General features: G+C 47.6%; 1 protein-coding gene across 1 annotated transcript in view; it reads left to right on the forward strand.

The window, feature by feature from the left end:
* The first annotated feature begins 20,082 nt into the window (after positions 1 to 20,082).
* Positions 20,083 to 26,058, forward strand: part of PLEKHG4B (pleckstrin homology and RhoGEF domain containing G4B) — a 62,638-nt gene continuing 56,662 nt past the window's right edge. The window contains 1 exon segment of the mRNA XM_068531667.1: positions 20,083 to 20,192. Coding sequence (XP_068387768.1) covers positions 20,142 to 20,192 — 51 coding nt within the window. The 5' untranslated portion in view covers positions 20,083 to 20,141.

The raw sequence follows: 26,058 nt of genomic DNA on the forward strand, positions 1-26,058 counted from the left end.
TATCCGATCAACATTCTGTGTGTTGGTCACTATCGCTGAGTCTACATGGACACATCATGATCATCAGAGTCCAGAGTTTACACTAGGGCTAGGGTTCACTCCTGGAGTTGTACATTCTGTGGGTTTTGACAAATGTATCTCGCCATGAATGTATCACAATGAATAGTTTCACTGCCTTAAAAGTCCTCTGTGCTTGACCTATTTATCATACCCTACCCCTTAACCCCGCCACAAACCCCTAGCAACCCACCCTTTCTGTGGTGTGCCTTTTCCCAAATGTCATAGGTAGTTGGTACCCTAAGATATGGCACCTTTCCAGATTGGCTTCTTTCAGTGAGTGACATGCAGTTAAGGTGCCCCACCTGTCATCCCGTAGCTCCCTCTCTCTCTCATTTTTCTTTTCAGTGCCGAAGAACATTCTACTGCATGGATGGGGCCCAGTCTATCTGTCCATTCACCTCCTGAAGGACATCTTGGTTGCTTCCAAGTTCTGGCAGTTATGAATAAAGCTGCCGTAAATGTCCAGATGCAAGTTTCTGTGTAGATGGAAGCATTCAACTCATTTAGGTCCATCAATACCAAGGAGTTTGAGGGCTGGATCGTATAGTAAGAATGTGTTTCATTTTGAAAGACACAGCCCATGTTCACAGAGTTTCTGAAGATGGTCACTGAGAGCATGTCAGCATGCTGAGGAATCAAGCCAAGGAAGGAGATACAATTCAAAGATGCCGGCAAGGAAGTTGTGGCCGAGACAAAACCAGACCTCCACCCTCTTAGAGCTGAAGGCTGGTCCTGAGAATTAAATGGACATGAAACAGACTCACAGGAGGGAACCATACACATTTATTTCCCACAAGTTTTACCTGACCCAGGATGCCCTCCTAAGGAAATGAAGAAAGACCCAGAGAAGTGGCAAAACCTAAATTCTTTTCTGTTGGGTTGAACAAAGAGAGGCGATTGTGGAAAAGGAACTACACTTTGTGGGGAGGCTAAGGAGGTTGAGAGTTATGTTGAACAAGGTCTGTTTGTACAGAACTCTCTCATTCTCCACTCTCTGCCCCTGACGATCACAATGTCACTCTCCTTCCAGCAGAGGGAAGGCGTCTTCCTCTGGGGGTGGGGCGGGGGGACATGTTATCTGCTGCTTCCAGAAAGAAAGAGGAGAAGGCTCAGCACCCCCTTCTGCACCTGCTGTATTGGGGGGGGATTGTTTTTGCTTTGTTTTTTGAAGTGTCCGTAGCTCAAGACAACATTCTGGTTTCCTTTACCTCTAAGTCCTTTACCTGGGGTTAGGCTTCTGACAGGAGGAGGGACACATGTTTCTGACATGACGGGCTGGGCAGGCAAGGAGGGATAAGATGGGTGCGAGCCTGTGCCTGTTCTCTTCTCATGTGTTGGGAAGATGATTCTGCTCTTGCCAAATGGCATCTAACTTCTCCATGAACAATCTAGCAAGATATCAGCTGAAAAGAGGAAGAATAAAGGTCAGAAAAATATGGAGAAGACCGTTGATAGGTGCTGGGGTCTCCTGAGCAATGATTTTGTTGGAGGCACATGCACATCTCTGGTCTCTGAACCACCATGTTTAAGGCCGATTTGGTGTGTAGGTCATTTTCAATGTACGGTGGTACCATCAGGCCACTTTGGGGTACTGTCTCCGGCTCACCTGAGTGGTGCCATCGTGCCCACATAAGACGGGGCTCGCCCAGGGTTGGCATGGTGCCAGAGAAAGGGAGACAGCGGTATGTCATTGAGCTTAAGGTATTTCTAAGAGAGTGACTCTCTGGAGAGGTTGAGGTAGAAGGAGGCCAGCTGGATATCTGTCTGCTTGTTTGTTGGGTATTGGGGGGGAGGGGGGTGTGCTGTTTATTTTCTGGATGAGGCGAAAGAACTCTTCAAATGGAGGTGTTTGTACAAGGGGTCTGGCAGGATGGGAGGGTGGGGCTCAGTCCATGTGCCAAGATATCTAGAGAATCTATAGTGGCTCAGACTCAGGCCTTTTCTCATAAACAGGCAGGGAGAGGAGTTGGCTTTGTCACACAAAGCTAACTGGCACCACAGTAGTCACGACAGAAGGTTCCCAGAATGAATTGATTTGCAGGAGCCAACACACACAAACTGGAAAAGCATTCCTCATAACCAAGGCCAGAGAATACCTGTGGTCCAAAAACCTCTTGAAAATCAATGTTCTTAAAAAAGAGCAAACCCATGCAATTCCAAGGAGAAGCCATGCAGATGGCCAGTGTATGTGAGAGATGCTCAACCTCTCAGATGAGGACACATGCAAACATAAACACTATGGAGACAGCTCTGGTCACCATCACACTGGCAGGTTTCTAGTCTGGTGACCACCAGCCCAGGGGACAAAGTGAGGAAGAAGAGGCCCCAGCAGATCCCCTAGAGGGAAGAGCGACCAGACACTCCCCTCTGGGAGAACAGTGTGCAGGACCCATCGAAGTCCCACAGGTGCGTCCCTTTACTAGCGGTGCTGATTCTTAGAGTTGATCCCACTCCAATTCCTGCGCCATCTTTCAAAGATGTCACTTCAAGGATACTCATCACAGCACTGGCTGAAACAGAAAGTGATTGGAAACAACACCAATGTTCATGGAGAGGGAGTGGGATCCATCAGTCCTGGTCCACCTGGAGGAATGGATGCTGTGCAGCTGGGAAAGTGGTTGCAGAGTCTCTGCCTGATGACAGGGGAGACTTCAGGGTTTATACGTGGGATGCATGTAAACCAACCGTCTGCACCCAGGATCCCATCTGTAAGACTGCATATATGTGAAATCAACATAGGTGTAAATGAATCTGCCTGTGTGTGAGAGAGAGAGAGAGACAGAGATAGAGACAGAAGGAGAGAGACAGAGCCTGAGAGAGATGCACCAAGCCATCCATGACGGTCACCTCTGGGGGTGGGATTTGCAAAGCTCTTCTCTTCTCCCTTAGGTGATATTTCAATTTTTATAATGTGTATATTACTTTAATAATTCTACAAAGATTAAAATCATATGTCAAGTGTGATCCATTTGTATTCATCTATGGAGTAACTAAAGTACATTATTTCCTCTTTATTTTTAAAAGATTTATTACAAGGACAATAAATATTTATGACAACAATGAATTCTAAAGGAATTAAGAATTAAGTAAATAACAAAGGCTTTTGGTGACTCGGTTCCAGGCCAGCTAGGTGGCAGTACATGGCAGGGTTGGGGCAAGTTTCTCCAGGAGGTTGTGTATGTTCTGAATCAGCATCCAGTAGAAGTGAGGAAAAAGGTGGATAAGACTTGTACACTGATCTGATGACATTGAAAAAACGCAAAAAGACTTGTACACTGAAAACAACAATAGCTTGTTAAAGAAATTAAGAAAAAATTCTAAATTTCTGGAAAATAATCCCATAGTCATGGGTCAGAAGGCTTAATTCTGTTAAGGTGGAACGACTCCATGAATAGATCTGAAGAGTCAAAGAACCGCTACCAAAATCCCAGGTTGTGTTTTGCAGAAATTGACAACCAATCTGAAATTCATGTGAAAAATGCAAGGGGCTCAAAATAGATCAAGGAATCTTGAAAAAGAAGAAAAAGTTGGAGGTATGGAGAGTCAGGCGGAACCCCACGATTGGTATAAAGACAATTGATCCTGAATATACTTGAGATTCAACAGATACAGAAAAAAAAGCCTTCTTGGAGTTCCCCTTATCTGAATAAAAGCAGAAACTTCTGAGAAATGACCACGGCCATAAATTCCTTCTTCAGGGTGGCTTCTATTCCCAGGAGAGAGACCAAAATAAACCTACCATAAATCCCTTCTGTGAGGTGTTTTATGACGCTGAAGAAGATGCAGAGAACACTCATCCACAGACAGACAAACATGACCACAAACTTTCTTATAACCCGTTGTTTTCCAAAGAACTCGTTAGTCTTTCCTGAAGAAACCTATCTGTTCTTCCCATAGAAGCCAATTCTCCCCTCTCCCTTTCTGCTATTAAGTTAGGTTTATAAGCTTTGAACTTTCACCATTTAACATGTCAGTTACTTTTTTGGTTGGCTCTTGGCTGTAGAAATAAACCTTTCCTCTTGTTCATCTACTCTTTATTTCTTCTGGCTGTCTTTGGGAGTGACTCTGGATCATGGGGGCTGCTCTTTTTTCACCCTCTTTAGTGACATCTTGTCCATGGTTAAGCTATGAAAAGGCTTATTGGGGACTTCCTTGGTGGTCCAGTGGGTAAGGCTCTGTGCTCCCAATACAGGGGACCTGGGTTTAGATCCCTGGTTGGGGAACTAGATCCTGCATGCCGCAACTAAGAGTCCGCATGCCGAAACTAAGACCTGGAGCAGCCAAAATTAATTAATTAATTAATTTTTTTAAAGGCTTATTGGTTTTGACTCACATTTGGAATAGGTGTACCTTTGGAGACCCCCTGCGAGGAAGAAACAGGTTCAATACTGCCAGGAGAATTTACCGGTTGTCCTGGCCAAATACCTGATAAAACAATATTTGCAAGGATTTTTTTTTTTTTTTTTTTAGGTTTTCACCCTAAAACACAGATCCTATTGAAACCTCTCGGATGATCAAATTAACAGAATGACAAAGAAGTATCATGGAGAGCCTAAGAACACTTCCTTAACAAAACAAAGAACAGAAATCAGATTTAGAGCAAAAATTAAAGAGAATTTCCTGGCAGTCCAGTGGTTAAGACTTGGTGCTTTCACTGCCGTGGGCCTGGATTCAACCCCTGGTTGGGGAACTAAGATCCTGCAAGCCACGTGGTGTGGCAAAACAAAACAAAACTTAAAATCCTTGTGCACCATCAATCATCCCACCCATATATACACTGTGCTCGTGCCATCCTCCAGATGGGCAGGTCAGCCTCTTGAAGTTATCATTGAGTAGGATATGCAATTCTTCAAAGAATTAAAAACAACCATCCAGGACTTCCCTGGTGGTGCAGTGGTTAAGAATCCGCCTGCCAACGCAGGGGACACGGGTTCGAGCCCTGGTCCGGGAAGATCCCACAGGCCTTGGAGCAACTAGGCCCATGTGCCACAACTACTGAGCCTGTGCTCTAGAGCCCGCGAGCCACAACTGCTGAAGCCCACGCGCCTAGAGCCCATGTTCTGCAACAAGAGAAGGCGCCACAATGAGAAGCCCGCGCGCCGCAATGAAAAGTAGCCCCACCTCGCGGCAACTAGAGAAAGCCCGCGCACAGCAACGAAGACCCAAAAATAAAATAAAGAAATTTTTTAAAAAAATTTGCAAGTATTATATCATTTTTTTAAAAAGGGGCGGCTAATACTCCTAATATATAAAGAGCTTTTAAAAATCAAAAAGAAAAAAACTTAAAGCCCTTTAAAAAAAAATAGTCAAAATACACCAACAGTCTGTTCACAGAAAACACAGTGCAAACAGCCCTTGAACATATAAAAAGATGCTTGATTTCACTAATAATAAGAGAAATGCAAATTATATTACATTATACTGACTTATCATGAATTATTTCTCATCTATCGAAGTGACAAAAATCCAGAATTCTGACGAAATGCTCCGTTGGAGAAGCTGTGGAAGAATGGGCAGAAAGTGTGTTACCAGCTTCGGCGGCAGGGTCTGGGGAACGGGCGGCAGGTGCCACGTCCGGTGGCAAAGGTGACGAGAAACAGCCCCTGGAGCAGCCCCGGAAGCCGGCCAAGGAGCTGGGTGAGGAAGACGAGGCGTTCCCGCAGACACGGGAGGATGAGCAGGAGGAACACAAGGAGCTGAAAGGGAGGCCACGGGGAAGGGCCCTGCCCACAGGGGGGATTAAGAGATCTGGCACAACAATGAGCTGTTCCTTCTGCCTGAGGCAACGATGAGCCTTAGCCCCACTCCTGTGTAAACATCTGGGTTCCCTGCCGTAACATCTGCTGCCACCTACAGCTAGAATGAAGTGTTGTCTCAAAACCTATTGTACATTTAAGAAACATACAGTGGCTCATCTCTTCTTTAGTTCTTCTCAGCCATTTCTACCTCATCTGTGAAATCAGAGTAAACCCAGCCCAGAATCCTGCCAACGTGTGTTCTTCAGGTTCTGTTCTATCCTGAATTCTGTTCCACCTGGAATTAAACCAACTCATTTCAAATGGCCAAAAAAAAAAAAAAGAGTATATTATCAATGAGAAGAATTTGATTCCATCTAACAAAGTTATGGGTACATTGCCCTTTGACCTGGCAATCCCACTTCTAGGAATCTATCCTGAAGATACACCTCCACAAGTCAAAATGTTATATGCCTGAGGTCTTCACTTAAAGCAATATTTGTAAAAGCAAAATATTAGAAACAACCCAAATGTCTCTCAGCAGGGAACTGGCTGAATAAACTGCAGTGCATCCGCATATGCATAACTATGCACATAAAAAGCAAGAGGAGGGACTTCCCTGATGGCGCAGTGGATAAGACTCTGCAGTCCCAATGCAGGGGGCCTGGGTTCGATCCCTGAAGAGGGAACTAGATCCCACATGTATGCCACAACTAAGAGTTTGCATGCCACAATTAAGGAACCCACGTGCCGCAACTAAGGAGCCCTGGAGCCGCAACTGAAGAGCCCATGTGCTGCAACTAAGACCCGGCACAACCAAATAAATAAATAAATATTTTTTTTTTAAAAAAGGCAAGAGGAGTGTCCCTTGCCCTTGGAAGAGTGTGGAGGGCTCTTTCAAGACACAAGCAGGGTGCTGGGCAGCCCACACAGTGTCTATCGTCTGTGAAAAAAGAAAGTGAATGAGAAGGTCCGTGTGAGCGTTTGCATAGTTTGCTTCCAAAATAAGGGTTCACCAGAAACTCACAAAACGTGTTGTGTTTGGGGAGGAGGTAGGTAGGGAACCAAGATTTTCAGGTCTCGCTGTTGGTCTGAGTTGTGAACCATGTAAGCAACCAGAAAACTGAACAAAACAGCAATAGCTGCTTAGAGACTTTGGAAAATAGGCAAGGCAGGGCTGTAATCCCCGAGAGAAGGGAAATAAAACTGTGAGCCCTAAAACCACCGCAGCTCCCTTCCTGGTCCTTATCTCTGCTTGGGCCTCCCTTGCCCTGACCACCCAGACCTGCGGGGCATAAACAGGGCTCGGAGAAATAAGACTTTTCTACGTCAGAAAAGAGAAAATAGCCAAGATAATGCAACCTTTTCCTGACGACAGTCATATATAATTATGAGATTCCCTCTGATGAATAGAAGAGTCAACATAACACTGCCAAATGCAGCCACCGAGCAATAATCCCTCCTGAGAGGTCTGGCAACTTAAGGGGCGAGGGCATTCCCTGCATCTTTACCAAGAAATCTGAGTGTCTAGCAAACTTAACTTTAAAAAAAAAAAAGTGTCTCTCAAATTTAATTGAGAGGCCAGGATACAATACATCAAGTCAAGATAACCAGAAATACACACGTGCCAAAGCAAAGCCAGTTTAAAGAGCACAGCAATTGAATCAAAACTACAGAAATCCGCCTGCCTGGGAAAACAACACGTAAGCAAAAGGGAAAAGCAACAGCTTTATCTCAGAGAAACCTCACAGCGAGGAGCTCGCTCCTGTCACTAGTCGGCAGGCCCTGGACAACGAACCTCTTGTGGCAAAGTGTGGCCCTGGGGGTCACTCACAGGTCAGATCTCTGAACTTAGCTCCCACCATAGAACACTTCGGTCCTGTTTTCCTAGTCAGGAGGCACTATGATCTTACAGTGCCTTATCTCAACACGGAGATACTAGATCAAAGAGGCCGCGCCCAGAGGCTCCATCCTGCAGCCCCGCCTTCAGGGCGCCCCACGGATTTCACTGTCCTCAGGAATCCAGGGGACAGGTCTCTTTGGAACCAAGGTTTCCAGAGTAGAAACGATCAAGACGTTCAAGAGGGGCCATTTTGAAAAGAATCAATGAGAGTTACCTCCAGAGCACTGCTTGCAATTACTGAACAGTATGGTTTTAATGGAATTCATTAACTCATATTCCATGAATAAAATGGTCAGATTGTAGGAAATCTCAAAACATTGCACTTCGTTGGCTTTTACACTGTATTTTAGTTCAAAGCAGCAGACTGACTTGTCAAGGTAGGTTTCATAAATAACTTCATGGAAATTCTTTCCTTTCTGACACGTTGACAGGGCCAGGTGTCAGTACGTTCGGGGGGGATCCTGGAGGCTGGCAGCGGGAGGCACCTGGCGGAGGGCAAGGCCAGGCTAGGAAGGCAGGGCAGGCGGTCCGCACGGCCTCAGTGCCCAGCCGAGCGTCAGGATCCCAGGTGGGACGCCTGGCCCTCAATGGAGCAAGAGGCAAGAACAGATCAGGTGGATGTGGCCTGGGGGCCCCTCTGTGGCTGCAGGCTGATGGCAACGGGCAACCTGAAAGCCCGCAGTGTCCAGGGCAGGAGGCACGGCCACACGTGGCAGTCGAGCACTTGAACTGTGTCTCCTTCAAACTGAGAGCCTGTGCATGTGTAACAGGGAAGAACAAATCTGACCCCATATTGGATCTGTTTCTTTTACTTTAACCTTTGTATTTCTATTGCTTTTGCTGCAAGTTAATCACTAAAGGCATGTTGCCTATAACCTTAAAGCATACATAATGGCCCCTTTCGGGAAACCCTGCTTCCCATGCCCGAGCATTAAGCTAAAAATACCTTCATTTAGCTCACAGGAATATCTTGACCAGGCCCACATCTGAATGGCTGCAAGAACAAAGAATTTAACACACCCCCTCCGGGGTCTGGCGGGCACCAAGACATGTGCAAGGACCATACCTCCTCCCACCCTTCCCCTCTTTGTAGCATAAAAGAAACTAACATCCGATTCGAGGCAAGCCGTTTCTTTAGGGTGCTACTCACTCTCTTCTCGGTCTGCTTGCTTTCCAAATAAAGTCGCTGTCCCTTGCCCCAGCGCCTGCCTCTCGACTGACTGGCCCGCCACGTGGTGATAAAGTCGCTGTTCCTTGCCCCAGCACCTGTCTCTCGACTGACTGGCCTGCCACGTGGTGAGCAGTGCGAGCCTGGACTCGGAGGAGCCGAGGGGCACGTGCATTTATAAGACGAGTGCAGAAAAAACACACAACATATCTCAGGAATTTCAACCCTGACCAGCAAGGAGTTCTAGTACAGTATTTTATCCACATTGAGTTACATGAACATATATTATGAAAATATACTTCATCTGTTTATGTTTGCCTCTGTTTACCTTTTTATATGCAGCTGGCAGAAGCTTTCAGACGCCAGCCTGCTTCCTATTCCCTTTCTAGACCCTCGCCCAGGGAAGAGAGCCTGGCTCCCCTCGCAGGAGGTCAGCACAGTTGCCAGCTTGGAGCTGGGTTGGGATCCTGTGCACCAAAGGCAGCGCGTGGACCGGTACTGATCATTCTGGTGGACGAGAGAGACGGACTGCGGGCCCCGACCAGAAGCTGCTGGACGCAACAGGAGTGAGGCCCTAACAGCTTCCTGCCCATCACACCCCTGCAGTGAGGACACTGCGGGGACACAGGGCACCCCACCCCGTCCTGCAGTGAGGACACTGGGGGGACACAGGGCACCCCACCCCGTCCTGCAGTGAGGAAACTGGGGGGACACAGGGCACCCCACCCCATCCTGCAGTGAGGACACTGGGGGGACACAGGACACCCCACCCCGTCCTGCAGTGAGGACACTGGGGGGACATAGGACACCCCCCACCATCCTGTAGTGAGGGCAGTTGGGGGGGGTGCCCCTTGGCCTTCTCAGCCCCATGGGCCTGTAGTGTCTCTCTGGCAGCTTTTTCCATTCCCATGGCCATGTTCCCGGAGCACCTACTTTGCTTGATAAGGAACTCACAATACTATTTTCATACTAGAGGAATTGCACTGCGCGTTGTCCTAGGTTTAATGCCAGGTTCCCGTGGATTCCAACATCCAGCTTGGGCCCCTCTGCAGCCCTGCAGGCAGAGTGTGTTGAGCGCATCACTCCAGGTCTTCTCCAGTGTGTTCCTGACATCACTCTGCAGCCAGCCCTTCCTCTCGCCCGGACCGACTGCTCTTGCCCTAGTCCCTCACTCAGAAGACAGTGTCAGCTGGCTTCCCTGGGCTGAGCTCAGCCGACTTACTGGAGGGGCCGCTTGAAGGCCCTCTTTCCACCATACCTCCCTCCTCTGTAGGCTCTTGGGATACGGGGACGGGGATGGGGACAGCTGCTGCCCTCCCGGAGCGAAGCCCTAGTGGGGAAGGCGGACAGCTGAGGAATAACATGCAGAGTTACACTGCGAACAGCAGCAGCTGCAGAGAGAGCCTTCGGGAGGGACCCAGCGATTTGCAAAAGGAGGGCTGAAGCTGATATCTGCAGATGAGCAGGACTTGGGTGGGGGATGGTGGGGAGCCGTCCAGATGGTGGGAACAGCATGGGGAACAGCATGTGCAGAGTCCCTGTGGGCACAGCTGGCCTGCCGGCCATCACTGTCCTCATCGCAGGACGGGGTGGGGTGTCCTGCTGGCTCTGTGAGCCCCTCCCCCTCACACTCCACCCAAGGCAGCTCAGACCTAACTCCGTGGCAGTCAGCAAGCTTCTGTAGCAGCAAGAGGCAGGCTGCGACGCCTCCCGCAGCTCCTCAGAGCCCTGCAATGTTCTTGAAGCCCAGACCTGGTTGGCACTCGGTGGCTGGGCCTGCAGCTTCTGAGCCATGCTTTGCGTGCACGTGGGTCCTCCCTGTCCTCTCATGTGGCCCTGCTCTGAAATAACTCCCACTCCAGGGCGGGGGGAATATGTCCGTTTGTGCTCTGGTCCATCAGTGGAGCTGGTGTGACCACACTGCTCCCTGAGTCTCCCACTGAGCGTCCTGGAGACGGGTGTGCAGGTCTACAGCAGGTGGATTTCGTAATATTTGGGTTTGACTATTTCTGAAATGAAAATAATTTTAATTTATATGCTCCAAGGTGCACTGCTAGTGACGGAGGGGGGTAGCTACTATTTTTTTCTTGGAAGAATTAGCAAATTAATGTGTTAGAAACTTTTAACATGTTAAAAATGCTTTGTCTCAGTGGTCTTAGAATTTTAATCGTTATTGAAATTTCAAATGCCAATAGTTTGAGGAAAAAACATGTAAACACGGCAGCAAAACTTTTAAACAAATGCAGCTCTTGTCGTACTTTAGTAAAACTTTCAGCTGCTTCACACAGGCACTTGTTGATCATGCTTGTTTTCCTACTTTGTCCACAGTGAGCAATTGTTTAAGTGTTTCTGGAGAAGAAGAATCAGGTAATCAGGACATGGGGATATCCCCTCAGGGCTGCCAGGGAGACAAATGCTCTCGCCTCACAGCCAGCGGCCAGCAGCGGCCAGCGTGCTTGGTGACCTGGCAACAGGGTCGGCAGCCAGCCCCTTGTCGAGGGCACGCGGGCTCAGAAGGAAAGTCCTGTTCTGGGTCCAAGAAGAGTTCATCTTTGTGCCGCTGTGTCCCTGAGTGGCCCTCACATCCGTTTGGCAGAGCTGCTCTGTGATGTTTGGTGACTGTGGACATATTTCCCGTTATCATATTCTTTGCTATAATCTATTGGAACAACAAGGGATTGAAACAAAATGAAATGAATTTTCCACTTTTTAAATGTAAGTGAGGTCTGTAAAACAAAAACTATGAAAAGTTTAAACGTTCTACAAGCAAGCTGTTGAAGAGTTCACAACAGATCTGGGTCACTGAACACGTGCAAAATGTCTCTCTATCCAAGACTTCCAAATGCACAAACAACAGAACCCAAAAGCTCCAACACTAAAAGCTAACAGTGGCTGGGGCCCACAGCCTGCAGGGCCTCATGGTCCCGTCACCCCTCCCACCCCCGGACACTTCCTATTTGCTGCTGTGGACGGCCGGCGGACAGCCACGGGTCACCCCCCGGACCCCCCGAGGCCGCACTGGCCGGGCCCCCAGCCCCCTCCCCGGCTCTCTTCTGCATCACGCTGGCTCTTCGCAGTCTCTTCCTGCCTCGGGGGCGCCTTGCCTGCTGTTCCCTCCACGAGGCGGGCCTGGCCTCTGACCTCTGGGCAGGGAGCCGCCCTCTCCCTTCAGCCTGACATGTCTACAGCTGGACCCCAGCCCCACTTGCTCTTGTCTCCTCCCGGTGCTTCTCGCAACTTGTTTAGTCTTTTCTTTGGTTGGGGCCTCTCTCCCATTGGGACTGGAGGCCTCTGGGGGCAGGGCTTGCATCTTCCTGTGACCAGCTCAGAACCCAAAGAACAGCAAGTTCACAGGAGAGGTTACTGGGTCCACAAGTGCTTCCCTCATCTCCTTGCTGCTTCCCCGGAAGGCAGACCTCATGGCCACCCTGGTGGGGGGTTAACAAGTGAGCAGCACCCACACCCACTCCCCAAGCACACTTCCCCTCTGTTTACCGCTCTCTGCATTTCCTTTATCTTGGGAAACAAGGGGTGAAAAATTCACAGCACAGGTGGGGCAGGCCGGTCCAATGCAGAGGAGCCCTGGGGTCAGGAAGGAAGGGAGGCTGGGAAGAAGCCAGGTGGGTGTGAGGGAGCCTGCAGGGCACGGGAGGTCAATGCGGGAAGGCACGAAGAACTGAACCAGGATGGGGCTGGCATCACCACGGGTTGCCGCGTTCTGTGTTGCCCTGGCCGGTGCACACAGCTGCTCCACGGAGGGCACCCAAGCTGGCCGCACAGGGTTTCCTCTGGCCTGAGAGCGGAGCTGCCATTGCAGGGAACTTCCAGCACACCCCGTGCGTGTGCGGCCTCCCTCAGGGGCTCCCTGAGCAGCAGCCCTGCACCGATGAGGGTGGCATGGGCTGCTCCTTTATAGAAGTCTCATTCGATATGCACTCCGTCCATCCTCTGCCTTCCCAAGACACACACCTGTTTCACGTATAATTGGTGTCTGTGGCCAACATATTTCCCAAGATAATTTCTGACTACAGCTTAAAATGAAAGCCGTAGCAAATGCAGACGAGAATAGAATTTTAAAGTTGAAAAGCAATTTGAACCACAGCCCAGCCCGTGGCAGCTCCCATAGCAGAAACCCCAGACGGCGCAGATCTCAATGAGCCTGGTGGTTCCTCATGCAACACCCCACACAGAGAAAAAGCAGATCTGGGCAGACACTAGCACAGGGTGCTCCTGGAGTAAAACCCCGGTGTGTCACTCCACGCACAATTTTAGGCTGTAACCGCATGAGCGTGTGTTGGTAGCAGTCCCAGAGCATTGTGGGTATTTCTAGGGTTACCTAAATGACACCATGCCGTTCCGATCCTTTTGTAATTTGCGGTGTTTTTACTCAGCATTGCTGTTGAGGCTTCTCTGTGTTCATTCACTGTATGTGCTGTATTCCTTTGCACACGGGTCACAATTCGCGTTTCCATTCTCACGTTGATGCGCTTAGGACGCCTCTGACCCTAAGCCGTTGCGGTGCTGGGTGAGGACCTGTGACCCTGCTGCCCGGTGCAGGTGTCCCTCGCAGGTGTGAGCCTTGAGGCGATTTGCTGACGTGGCTTCACTGCCACATCCGCCAACATTGAGCAAACAAAAGCCCTGGGATTTTAAAATCTCAGTATTAAAAAATATTAACTATTTTAGCTTTATATTACATTTTAGAAAAAATATTTTTAACTTTAAAGATTTTTAGGCCTTAAGTATTTTGCCAAAATGACAGGTATGAAATGCAAGCTTGTTTACACTTGCATTTTCCTAATTACCAGAAAGAGTGAACATTTTTTGTTTATTGAGCATTAGGGTTTAATGCCAATTTCAAGACTGACATTTTGAAATGCCAGTTCATAATTTGCCTAATTTCCCATTAGTCTGGTTTTTTTTATTATAAGTTTTTAGGAGCTCTTTATATATTCTGGACTCTGGTCACTCGTTGGCTACAACAGTTTCAAACACCTCCCCTTTCATGGCTCACCTTTTAAATTTATCACCCAGCAGTATGAAATTTTAATGTAGTCAAATATGTCAATCATTTTATTCATAGTCTGAGCTTTGTGCACCATCATTTATTAAATACTTCCCTATCCCAACTTTACAATGTTCTTCTTTTCTTTTTTAAGCTTCTGCTTCTCATATTTAGTTCTTCAATTTATTTGCAATTTATTTTTACTGAGGTAAAATGCACATAACATAAAATTCACCATTTTAACCATTTTAAAGTGTACAATTCAGTGGCATTTAGTACATTCAGAATATCATGCAACCATCACCACTCTCCAGCTCCAGAACATTTTCATCTTCCAAAAAGGAAACCTCATAACCATTTAGCAATCACTACCCATCAGGCCCTCTCACCAGCCCCTGGCAAACAATCATTTGCTTTCTGTTTCCTATGGATTTATCCACTCTACATATTTCGTATAAATAGAATCATACAATGTATGGCCTTTTGTGCCTGCTTCTTCGAGTCAGCAAAATGTTTTTAAGGCTCATCCATGTTGTAGGGTGCATTAGAACTTCATTCCTTTCTACGGCTGAATAATATTCCCTTGTGTGAATGGACCACATTTTGTTTCATTCATCTATGGACAGACTTTGGATTTTTTCCACCTTCTGGCTATTGTGAACAGGGCTGCTATGAACATTTGTGTACAAATTTTTGTGTCATCTTACATTTCCATTTCTCTTAGGCATATACTTAGGAATGGAATTGCCGTGTTACACAGTGACTCTGTGTTTAACTTTTTGAGGAAATACCGGACTGTTTTCCATGGAGGCTGAACCGCTTCACATTTCAAGAGCAATTACACTGATTCGAATGTCTCCACATCCTCACCTACACTTATGACCCCCCTGCTTTCTACAGTCACCCCAGTGGGTGTGAAGTGGCATCTCATTATGGTTTTGATCTACATTTGCCTAATGACTGATGATGCTGAACATCTTATCATGTACTTGTTGACCAGCTGTATATCTTCTTTGGAGAAATGTCTATTTAAGTCCTTTGCACACTGTAAATGGGTCATCTGTCCTTGTTGTTTTTAGGAGTTCCTTATATATTCTGGATATTAATAACTTATAGAATACATGATTCACAAATATTTTCTCCCGTTCTGTGAGTTGTCTTTTCACTTTCTTGACAATGTCCTTTGATGGACAAAAGTTCTTAATTTTGATGAAGTCCAATTTATATATTTTTTTCTTCTGTTGCTTGTGTTTTTGGTGTCAGTTTAAGAAAACACCACCAAATCCAAGGCCATTCAGATTTATCCCTGTTTTTTCCTAAGAATTTTATACCTTTAGTTCTTACATTTAGGTTTTCTGACCCATTTTTTTTTTTCTTTCTTTCTTTTTTTTTTTTTTTGGCCTCTCGGCTTATAGGATCTTAGTTCCCCAACCAGGGATTGAATCCGGGCCACAGCAGTAAATGTGCCAAGTCCTAACCACTGGACCGCCAGGGGATTCCCCCTTGACCCATTTTTAGTTAATTTTTGTATATGGTATGAGATAAGGGCCCAACTTTATTATTTTGCATGTGTATATCCAATTTTCCCAGCATCACTTGTTGAAAAGACTGTCCTTACCCCACTAAATGTTCTTGGCATACTTGTTGAAAATTATTAGCCTATATATGCAAGAGTTTATTTCTAGGCTCTCTATTCTGTTCCATTGGTCTATATGTCTGTCCTTATGCCAGACATAGTAGTAAAAGTTTCAATAGTAAGTTTGTAGTAAGTTTCAAATTCAGGTTCTGTGAGTCTTCCAACTTTGTTCTATTTTTCAAGACTGTTTTTGCTATTAGTAGCCACTTGCATTTCTATGTGGATTTGAGGATCAGATTTTACATTTCTGTGGAAAAGTCTGCTGGAATTTTGATAGGAATTGTCTTGAATCTGTAGATCATTTTTGGGCAGTATTGACGTCTTGACGATGTTAACTCTTCTTATCCATGAACAACTGACGTCTTTCCATTTATTTAGGTCATAATTAACTTCTTTCAGCAATGTTTTGTAGTTTTCAGCATACAAGTCTTTCATCTCCTTGATTAGATATATTCCTAAGTATTTAATTCTTTTAGATGCTATATTAATGGAATTATTTTTTAAATTTCTCTTTTGGATTTTTTGTTGACGGTATATAGAAACACAACTGATTTGTGTGTGTTGATTTTGTACCCTGCAACTTTGCTGAATTATCTATTAGCTGTGGATTCTTTCGCATTTTCTATATATGTAGGATCACGTCACTGTGAATACAGACATTTTACCTCTTCCTTTCCAGTCTGAATGCCTTTTATTTCTTTCTGTTATCTGTAACAGCTCTTTTTGTTCTCTGTACTGGCTAGGACTTCAGTACAATGTTGAATAGAAGTACTAAAAGCATGCATCCTTGCCTGAGTCCTGATATTAAGGAGAGAGTTTTCAGTCTTTCACCATTGTCTGTGATGTTAACTGTGGGTTTTCCATAAATACTGCTTAATCTGTTGAAGAATTTTCTCTCTAATCCTAGTTTTCTGAGAGCTTTTATCGTGAAAAGATGTTGGCATTTTTAAAATGCCTTTTCTGCATCAATCGAAATGATCATTTTTTTTCCTTTGTTCTGTGAATGTGATGTGTTTCATTGATTTATTTTCTTATGTTGAACCACCCTTGTATTCCTGGGATAAATTTCATTTGTTCATGGTGAATAATCTTTCTAATATACTATTGGATTCTATTTGCTAAAATTTTATCCATCTTTTTGCATTTTTATTCATCAGAGATATTGGTCTGCAGTTTTCTTGTTATGCTTTGGCTGCAGAGAATGAGTTCATTCTCTTCAATTTTTTGGAAGAGTTTGAGACGGAGAATCATCTACTCTTGTGACCTCATGTTGCTCAGCTCAGCCCTGCTCCCTCTTCCCTTCTGTCTGCACATTTAGTTCCCTCATCTCTAAACACGCCTATGTGTGGATACTTCCAGATCTGATTTCCAACCTGACCTCCCCTCTCGGTGCCAAGCTCACACAGCAATCTGTCCACTCAACATGTCTAACAGCATCTCAGTGTTCATGTGTCTTCTCCTCCCAAATCTGCTTCTCCCCCAGTCTCTCCCATCTCAGTAAATGGTATCAACTTCCACCTGCTGATCAGGCCCCAAATCCCTGAATTGCTGTCTTGGTGCTGATTCTTAACTGCAGACAGCAGAATCCACTGTAGCTAATTTAAGCAGTACGGAAGATATCAGGTGGGATAAAAAAGGTCCTACTGTACAGCACAGGGAATGTTCAATATCCTGTGATAAACCATCATGGAAAAGAATATGAAAAAGAATCACTTTGCTGTACAGCAGAAATTAACACAACATTGTAAATTAACGATACTTCATTTAAGAAAAAGAACATATCAGGTGGACTATACCATCTCTGAGAGGGTCAGGTAACCAGGAATAGCCAGAGACATCAGCAACCTGGAGGAACTACCGACAATGCTACAGGATTGTGTCAGGAAAATCCCCACTGCCCTGTTCCCTTCTACTCGACCACAGTGCTGCCAGGGACAAGACTTGAACTGCCCCAGAGGAACCAACCACCTCCACTGCCAATCTGCTGAGACAGCCACTACTCCCGTGGCTCCTCCCACGTCTTACGTGGTGCATGTAAAAGCAAAACCAGGCACATCTGTAAGCTCTGGGGCATGTAGTTTTGCGGTCTGCAGGGGAGCATGTGAGGTGTTTTGCAGGGGCCATGATCAGCTACTTCACTGCCTGCCACCTTCCTCCTCAGCTTCTTTCTCCCTCACTCCCCAGAGCCAGAGATCGGTCACTCCTCTCAGCTCTCTCTGCCTTTAAATAGATCCTGCTTTGACCATTTTTCACAACCTCTGTCATTCCTACCTTAAGCCAGCTCCCATCGCTCTCACCAAGGTCCTGGCAGTCGCTTCCTGACTGTTCTTCCTGCCTCAGGCAGCTGTGGTGTCCACACTGCAGCCAGGTGAGATGTTTGGAATGTATCCGATAATGTTGCTTCCTCTCCAAACTCTCTCCACGGTGGTTTCCCACAACACTCAGAATAAAACAAAACTCATCACTATGACTTACTTATCCCTTCAGCCTTTCCAGCCTTGTCTCCTTCGCACGTGCGTGCCCTCATTCACCGTGCTCCTGGGTACACCGGCTTTCCTGCTGTCCCTCAAGCACACCAGATCTATTCCCGCCTCAGGGCCTTTACACAGGTGGCTCCTTCTGCCTGGAAATCACAAGCAGCTCCCTCCCCCTCTTTCTTCTGGTCCCTGAACAGTCTTCTCTGGCTTGACCATCTGCCTTATTCAGAGGTATTTCTCTGTTCATTGGTTTATTCTCTCTCTCCATTGGAATGTCAGATCCCCAAGGGGCCTGACAGGTGCCATGCAGTGACTGGCCAAAAGCAGGTGACCAATAAACACCTTCTGAATAAACTGAGCCATTTCAATAGTCCAAGTTTTGGGGAAAACTTCTTAGAAGACATCCCTGACTCTACAGATACACAGCAAAGAAAGAATCAGATCCTTAGAAATTGCGGCTGGAGACAGCACATGAGGACTCCTGGGCTGTCCCAGTGCAGGCCCAGCTTTGCCTAGGTACAACAGAGGCACAACCCCTATGGGCCCCAAATCTCCAGCAAGAGTGAGCTCCCAGAGCTGCACCCTCCCCAGGCAGCCAGGCCACTCTTGTCCTCCCCTGACGTCAGCTCCTGGATCCTGGAGGGGCTGAACGGGCACAATGTCACCTGCTCCGGAAGCATGCCAGCATACCCCAGCTCCGGCCTGGCAGGTGCTCTGGGACCACAGAGATTTATGCAGCGCCTGTTTATGCGGAGGTTTATGTGGCCCCTGTTTCTGGAGCGTCATGGTTAGGTAAGGGGTGAGAAGAGGATGAGGCAGGGGGCCTCAGGGAGGTGCAGACGATGAGTAACACCCCAGCGCTGAGAGGGGGCTGAGTCTGCTTGGGCCAGTGGGAGGGGCTGGAGGTTCCAGGAAGCGGAGCAGAGGAGGGAGGCAAGGAGCCACCAGAGGGATTCAGAACACCGGTCCTGGGTGAGGGAGCAGAGCTCATCCCGCCACCCTTGGCTTCTTTCACCCTGTACCGGAAGCCACGCAGCTCCAGCACAACTGAACTTTCTCTCTAAATGAGGGCGTCTGTCCGCAGTGGGCGGACTGAGTCGGCGTCCCTGTTTCTAGTCGGGACACAGTACAGGACGAGACACCTGAGGGGCGGGGAGACACGCCCCCCCCCCCCCCCACCGGGGACGGGTTCCTCTGAGAACCCGGCTGCAGCCCCAGCGCATAGCAAGTGCTCCACGAGCCAGAGCCCTACAGTCGCCTAGCGACAGGGAAGGCGTCTGTCTCCCCGGGGTGGGGCTGGAGGTGGGGGTACTTTCTTTCTGTAGGTTCTCCATAAACCCAGGCATTCCAGTTGCAGAGCCAGTGAGAGCCTGTTCAACTGTCCGTGCGCTGCGCCCGACTCCCCAAGGAGGGGAAGGTGGCCGCTCGCTCAGGCCCAGAGGCTCACGAGTTCTTGTTTACCCGGCAGAGAGCGTCCCATAAGCCAGGGAGCTCGCTTGGCGGGAAGAGAAGGCCGGTCCTTCCACACCGGCGGAAATCGGTCCGCTCCACCTACACCAGTGGAAATCAGGGTCCGGTTATCTTCACTAGTCTGTCTACACCGTTGCGTGTCAGGTGTGAATCTATCTACACTGGGGGAAATCAAAATCCGATAGCGTTCACCAGCAGAAATCAGGGTCCAGTCTGTCTACACCCACGGAAATCGGGTGCAGCACCACCGCCACTGGTCTGAGAACAAAATGGTAGGTCCCCAGGCTCTGCGAGAACAAAAGTCACAGAGTTCCGCCCCCGCCCCCGCTCAGGGAGGGAGGAGCTCGCCCCCAGCCTTCCGCCCCTGCGGGGTCTTCTCCCAGGTGAGGGTGCGGCCCGAGGCACCTACAAGGCCGCCCACACCCCGCGGCTGCGACGCCCCCAACCTGCCTCGCCCAGCGGCCTCCGGGGATGAGACCCCCTCCCGCCTTCGCCCCGGCGCCCCCGAGGCAGAAGCGCCCCTCCCCGTCCCCCGCGGCCCCAGGCCCCGCCCCTCCGCCCCACGGGTGAGGCGGGCAGGGGGCGCGGCCGGGAGGGTCCACCCCTCGCCCGCCGCGCTTCCCACGCCCCGCGCGCTGGCGCTCCGAGCGCTGTCCTCTCCGCGGACGGGACAAAGGCGGCGCCACCATGGCTCTCAGCGCGGCGCTCGGCCGGGGCGACCGCGGCTCGGGCAACAAGGTAGGGGACGGCCGGCGGCCGTGGGGAGGGCCCTGAGGCCGCGGCTGCGGCAGCGGGAGGGAGCTTTCACTTTTCCCGGTCCCTTAAAAAGAGGGTTAGCAAACTTTTCCCTTAACCTCATGAATATTTATGAGGGAAGTATGCTTTTCAAGACAGATTTGCATCCCTGGCGTGTGAAGGGAGTGCAAGGGAGGGGGCTAGGACAAAAAGACGCTTGTGAAGTTGTCGCCAACAATGAGACTGTTCCTGAGTTATTCATTACCTCGAAACTGGTAGGACAAACCAATGAACTTTGTGCACGAAGACAAAGAACTTTTACTTAAAAAATACCAGGATAGACTTTCATATTGGAAAGGCAGTCGATTTAAATAATGAACACTGCCTAGGTGATTTCAGGTCTACAGTAGTGTGGTGGAAGCTGTCTTGTATTTCTTCCTGTGATCTGCAAAAAGTGCGTCGGGTTTGTCTTTCCCTTTTTCCTGTGAACTAGATTACAGAGTGTTTTGGTACAGTAATTACACTCTACTCCTGTTACCCAACAGCATTTTCACTTTAAAAGTTTAGCTGGTACTTTAAGGTGTCTAATTAAGACTTAAAACACATAATTAAAAAATTAAGTTGAAGGTAGCTGAAACTGTGCATAATTAACAACTGAGCATCAGGTCGGCTTCAGCGTCCTGAGAAGAGATTTCAAAGTGGACAGAAGTGAGGTTTGGCTTCCTGACCCTAATCCTCCAACTCCCGGCTCTCTGCATCAGGAGGAACTCCAGAGGCCACCGTTTGCTCTCCGTGGACACCTTCAGACTCTAAGATGTTTCCATTCCTGGTGGAGCCACATCCCTGTACTGGAGGGCTGGGCGTCCCCCACGGAGATAATGCACCCACTTCTGCTTCTGAGGAGACACCCTGTTTTGATCTCACAGTTTGGGATCCAGTCTGCAAACAGGAACAGTGGTCTGGGTTGGGATCACAAGTGGACTTGTCCAGGTGGGCCACAGAGAACAGAGCCCTGACCTTTCCAGTGGACTGGGGGCCTGGGTGCAGGTGACCTGTTGTTTTATCCCGTTAGAGGGGCCCCTGTGTAGATCTAGTCTGAAATCGCCTTTGTGAAATGTGGACCTTTGTGTCTGTAGTTCATGAGCCTGGTCGTGGTCTCACCTGAATACTTTATTACTTGTAAAGCATCCCAAAAATGCTGGGCTAAGGAAATAAAGTCGGCCTGAATTTGCCCCGAGACTCTCTGGGATGTGTGTTCACAGGTTGTATCATCCAGGCAGACACAGGAGACCCCAGACTCCCAGATCACGGCATTTTTTTAATGAGAATCATTCAAGCCCAGTTCCCATGCCTCCCTCCTTCCAAACAGAACTAATGTGTCCTCTCTTTGTGCTTGAACAAAAATCAAGTCACGTAGAGCCATCCAGCCCTAACCGCCATCCTCCAGGACAGGGTAGCCATTCTACAAATGGTGGAAAGCCAGGCTTCCGACGTGACCTGTGGCTCCCAGCCAAGAAGCAGCCTGGAAGCGGTGGCTTTCCTCTCCGCGCGGCTGTGCCCAGGGGCACTGGTGCCTCTGCTCTGTATTTATCCTCTTGCCCTGTCAGAACAGGGCTTCTGTGCCCTGCTCTCCATGGGAGGTTCCCTCGGGATTGCAGCTTCTTTACCTGCATCCCTCTGCCCCTTACAGGGCCTGGCACTCAGCAGGTGTGCACAGGCCAGTGCTCACTGGTCCAGCCAAGAAAAATGATCCCAGAGAGACAGTTGGTCTGACCTAAGAGCCCAGCACACTTCTGAAGGGGTCAGGAGCGTGGTGGGACGGAGGGGTGGGCTGCGAGGTGGCAAGTCCTGCCCTGAACCTGTTGATCCTGAGAAGCCTTGGGAATCTGGGATCCTGTGGGCAGAAGACATCCCACAGTTGCCATTTACCCTACGAGGGGGTCAAGGAGGGCAGGTGCCCGGGGAGTGGAGAAGAGGCTCTGGACCTCCACCTGGTGCCCAGAGAACAGGCCTGGGGTCTCGGATTGGATGTGCGCCCACATCCACCCCCTGTTATCTGCCAGCCTTTGGGCCGGTGGTTCAGCCTCCTGGAGTTTCAGTCTGTTCACTTACAGCATAACCTGTGGCCACCCACCTCTCAGAGCACCAGAGAGTCTAATTTTAAAAGGGATGAGTTGACGCTCCTTGAAAGGAAACCCAGGTCATCACAGAGCTGAATGTACCTGAGCTGAAGGCTGTCTCTGTCCTGATACCTGGGACAACTTTCCAGGTGTCTCAGTTCACACCTGGGCCCGAATTCTCAAAGACAGAGCTTTCAGATACTTTTAGACAAGTGTCCAGCCTTACAGAACTTTCCCCAAAAGTGAGAAAATCAGGTTGTGCAAAACTCACTTTGTGGTGAGTTTATTTTATATGACTTTAAAGCTACTTACGTTTCTGAGACCTAGGATAGGGATTAAATCTAATGCCAACAACAGTTTGGGACAGGAATTAATTTGAAGTTCTGCACTAAAATTGTGCAAGTCTGCCAGGTAATGAGTATGTGCACCTCCCCTGGTGAAGTCTCACCTGCCTGCAGCCCCCCAACGTGGGACCCCCAACCCTGGTACGCATCAGCCTCAGAAAGCTCCCATGGGTCATCCTGCCTGCAGCCCCCTCTGCAGCCCCCTGCCCTGCAGTGATCTGAACTGACATCACCTTATCCTGACTACCCTCAGTAGCCTGTTTCCCGAGGCAGCACTGGCTTTATTTCATTCCCCGTATTTCCGTGCATGGCACACAGTAGTTGCTCAACAAGTATTTGTCACAAGGTGGCAACTGTATCCCCTCCTCTGAAGCTCACTGTCACTCCCCCGCCGAGTCCCAACCTCACGGGGCTACACAGATGCAGGGCTTGCCCTGTGACCTGAGCCAACACGATTCCTGAGATTTTTAAGAATAAAATAACGTCCTCAGAGGGAGCAGCCAGGTTACAGCTGATTCTGGGAAACTTTACTTGCCTAAGTGCAGTATAGTAAAGCAGGTTCAAGGCAATTACGGAGAACAGCTTGGCAATACCTGGTGTGGCATAATGAATGAACTTTGCATGTAGTTTTTGAGGTGGAGATGATAGTGCACGGTGCAGAAGAGAAGAAATGCCTGAATTAATTTTCAGTGAATGGGAAAGGTTGACCCTTCCCTTCATTGTCAAGTGGTTTGGAATTAGCTGCGGGCCATCAGGTGGCCTTGCCCGGAGAGTGAAGAGGTTGGAATGAGTTTCTGAGAGCTCTTGGGCTCTGTCTCTGGCTAGAGTGAGACACAGGGCAGTGTGGATGGAAGCAGTGGGCTTGGTGGTTAGGGATGCAGGCTATGTGGCCACAGTGGCTTGGGTTCAGTTCTGGTTCCCCCACTGAGTGGGTGGGCAGGTAAGCCCCTCAACCTCACCATCTTTAGAATGGGGAAGATAATAGTATTACGATGTTCTTAGAATAGTGTCTGGCATACAGTAAGTGCTCAGTAAATGTTGGCTATTATTCTGTGACTCTGTGGTAGAGAGGAAGAGAGATTTTCATACAAATAAGAGAGAAAAAGGATTGAGTTATAATTTTTCATTGAATCACCTAAGGAAAAATATTCATTGAAGTTATCTTCAAGGTATGTTGATGCTCAAAGATATCACCAGGGAAGAGGAATTACAACTACAATTATGTGCTATTTTAACAATGTATTCATGAATTTTTTAAAGAAATGCTTTGTGAAAGTGCCCAAATCAATAGGTCATGAGCGCCACTTGAGTTCAAGGGTCCCAGAGGTTTCCCTATGGATTATTCAAAAAGACTGAAGAAAAGGTAACTGGAACAAGCATTTAGTCAGCCCAGAGTACCACGCTGGGTAAGGAGTGAGCGTTTGGTTCTCAGACTGATTCTTGCCCGTCCGGAGACGGCACCCCAGAGAATCACGGCGATGTGAACCGAGCAGACGAGCCTCAAAGCCCAGTATAAGCTCCCCCGAAAGCACATGTTTAAATAGGAGGAGCATGTGGAAGGGTTGTTGGGGACACAGAGCAACAAAAGCCACAATGAGGAGGAAACTACCATCACAATTTCTGGAAGGTACCGGAACTAATTCTTTTAAAAAACAGGTAATTGAGGTGAAATTCACATGACACAAATTTAGCCATTTTAAATCAAACAATCTGGTGGCATTTAGTACATTCGCAATGGTGTGCAACCACCACCTCTGTCTAGTTCCAGAACATTCCTACACCCCAAAGCAAAACCCCACACCCATTAGGCAGCTTCTCCCATTCCACCCTCTGCTCAGCCCCTGGAACCACTAATGTGCTCTCTGTCTCTATGGATTTGTCTACTCTGAATATTCCATATAAATGGAATCATAAAATATGTGACTTTTTATTGTGTTAAAATACATATAGCATGAAAGTTACCATTTTAACCATTTTTTAGTTCAGTGGTATTACATACATTCACACTGTTGTGCACCATCACCGCCATCCATTCCCATGACTCCCTGGTCTTGTAAATCTGGAACTCTGCACCTATTGAACTGTATAACTCCTCACTCCGCCCTGCCCCCAGAGCCTGGCAACCGCCATTCTGCTTTCTGTCCTTACGATTGTGACTACACTAAGTACCACTAAGCGTAAGTGGAATCATACAGTATCTGTCTTCTTATGATTGGTTTACTGCACTGAACATAATGTCCTCAAGTTTCATCCATGTTGTAGCATTATCAGAACTTCATTCCTTTTATGGCTGAATAATATTCCATTGTAGGGGACTTCCCTGGTGGCACAGTGGGTAAGACTCAACACTCCCAATGCAGGGGGCCCAGATTTGATCCCTGCTCAGGGAACTAGATCCCACACGGATGCGGCAACTAAGAGTTCACATGCCGCAATTAAGACCTGGCGCGGCCAAAATAAATAAATAAATAAATATTTTTTTAAAAGTTAAAAAAATTTAATATTCCATTGCATGGATGGACCATAAATTTGGTTTATGCATTTATCTGTTGATGGACATTGGACTGTTTCCATCTTTTAGGTTTGTGAATAATGCTGCTATGATTATGTCTTTACAGGTTTTTGTGTGTACATATATTTTCATTTATTTCATTTATTGGGTATATAACTTCAGGGCCATATGGTAATTCTGTGTTTAACTTTTTTTTTTGGCCTTGCCACGTGGCTTGTGGGACCTTAGTTCCCCGACCAGGATCAAACCCATGCCCCCTGCAGTGGAAGCTCAGAGTCCTAACCACTGGACCACCAGGGAAGTCCCCAACGATGTTTAACTTTTTGATGAACCACCAGATTTTTTTTTCACAGCAGCCTAATCATTTTACATTTTCCCAGCAATGTATGAGGGTTCCAATTTCTCCACAGCTCCACCAAGACTTTTTATTTTCCAGTTTTATAGTCACCCTAGTGGGTATGAAGTGATATTGTAGTTCTGGTTTGCATTTCCCTAATGACTACTGATGTTGAACTTATTTTCATGTGCTTGTTGACCATCTGTATATCTTCTTTGGAGAAATGTCTATTCACGTTCTTTGCCCATTTTAAATTGAGCTGTTTGTCTTTTTATTGTTGAGTTCTAAGAGTTCTTTATACACTCTGGACACTAGACTCTTAACAGATATATGATTTGCAAATATTTTCTCCCATCTGTTGGCTATCCTTTTACTTTCCTGATAGTATCTTTTGACGCACAAAAGTTTTAAATTTGGATAAAATTTAATTTATATATTTTTTCTTTCGTTGTTCATGCTTGTGGTGTCGTATCTAAGAAAACATACAAGGTCATGCCACATACAAGGTCATGAAGATTTATCCCTGTGTTTTCTTCTAAGAATTTTGTAGCTTTAG

Source organism: Eschrichtius robustus, chromosome 2, assembly GCF_028021215.1.
Source record: "Eschrichtius robustus isolate mEscRob2 chromosome 2, mEscRob2.pri, whole genome shotgun sequence".
NCBI lineage: Eukaryota > Metazoa > Chordata > Mammalia > Artiodactyla > Eschrichtiidae > Eschrichtius > Eschrichtius robustus.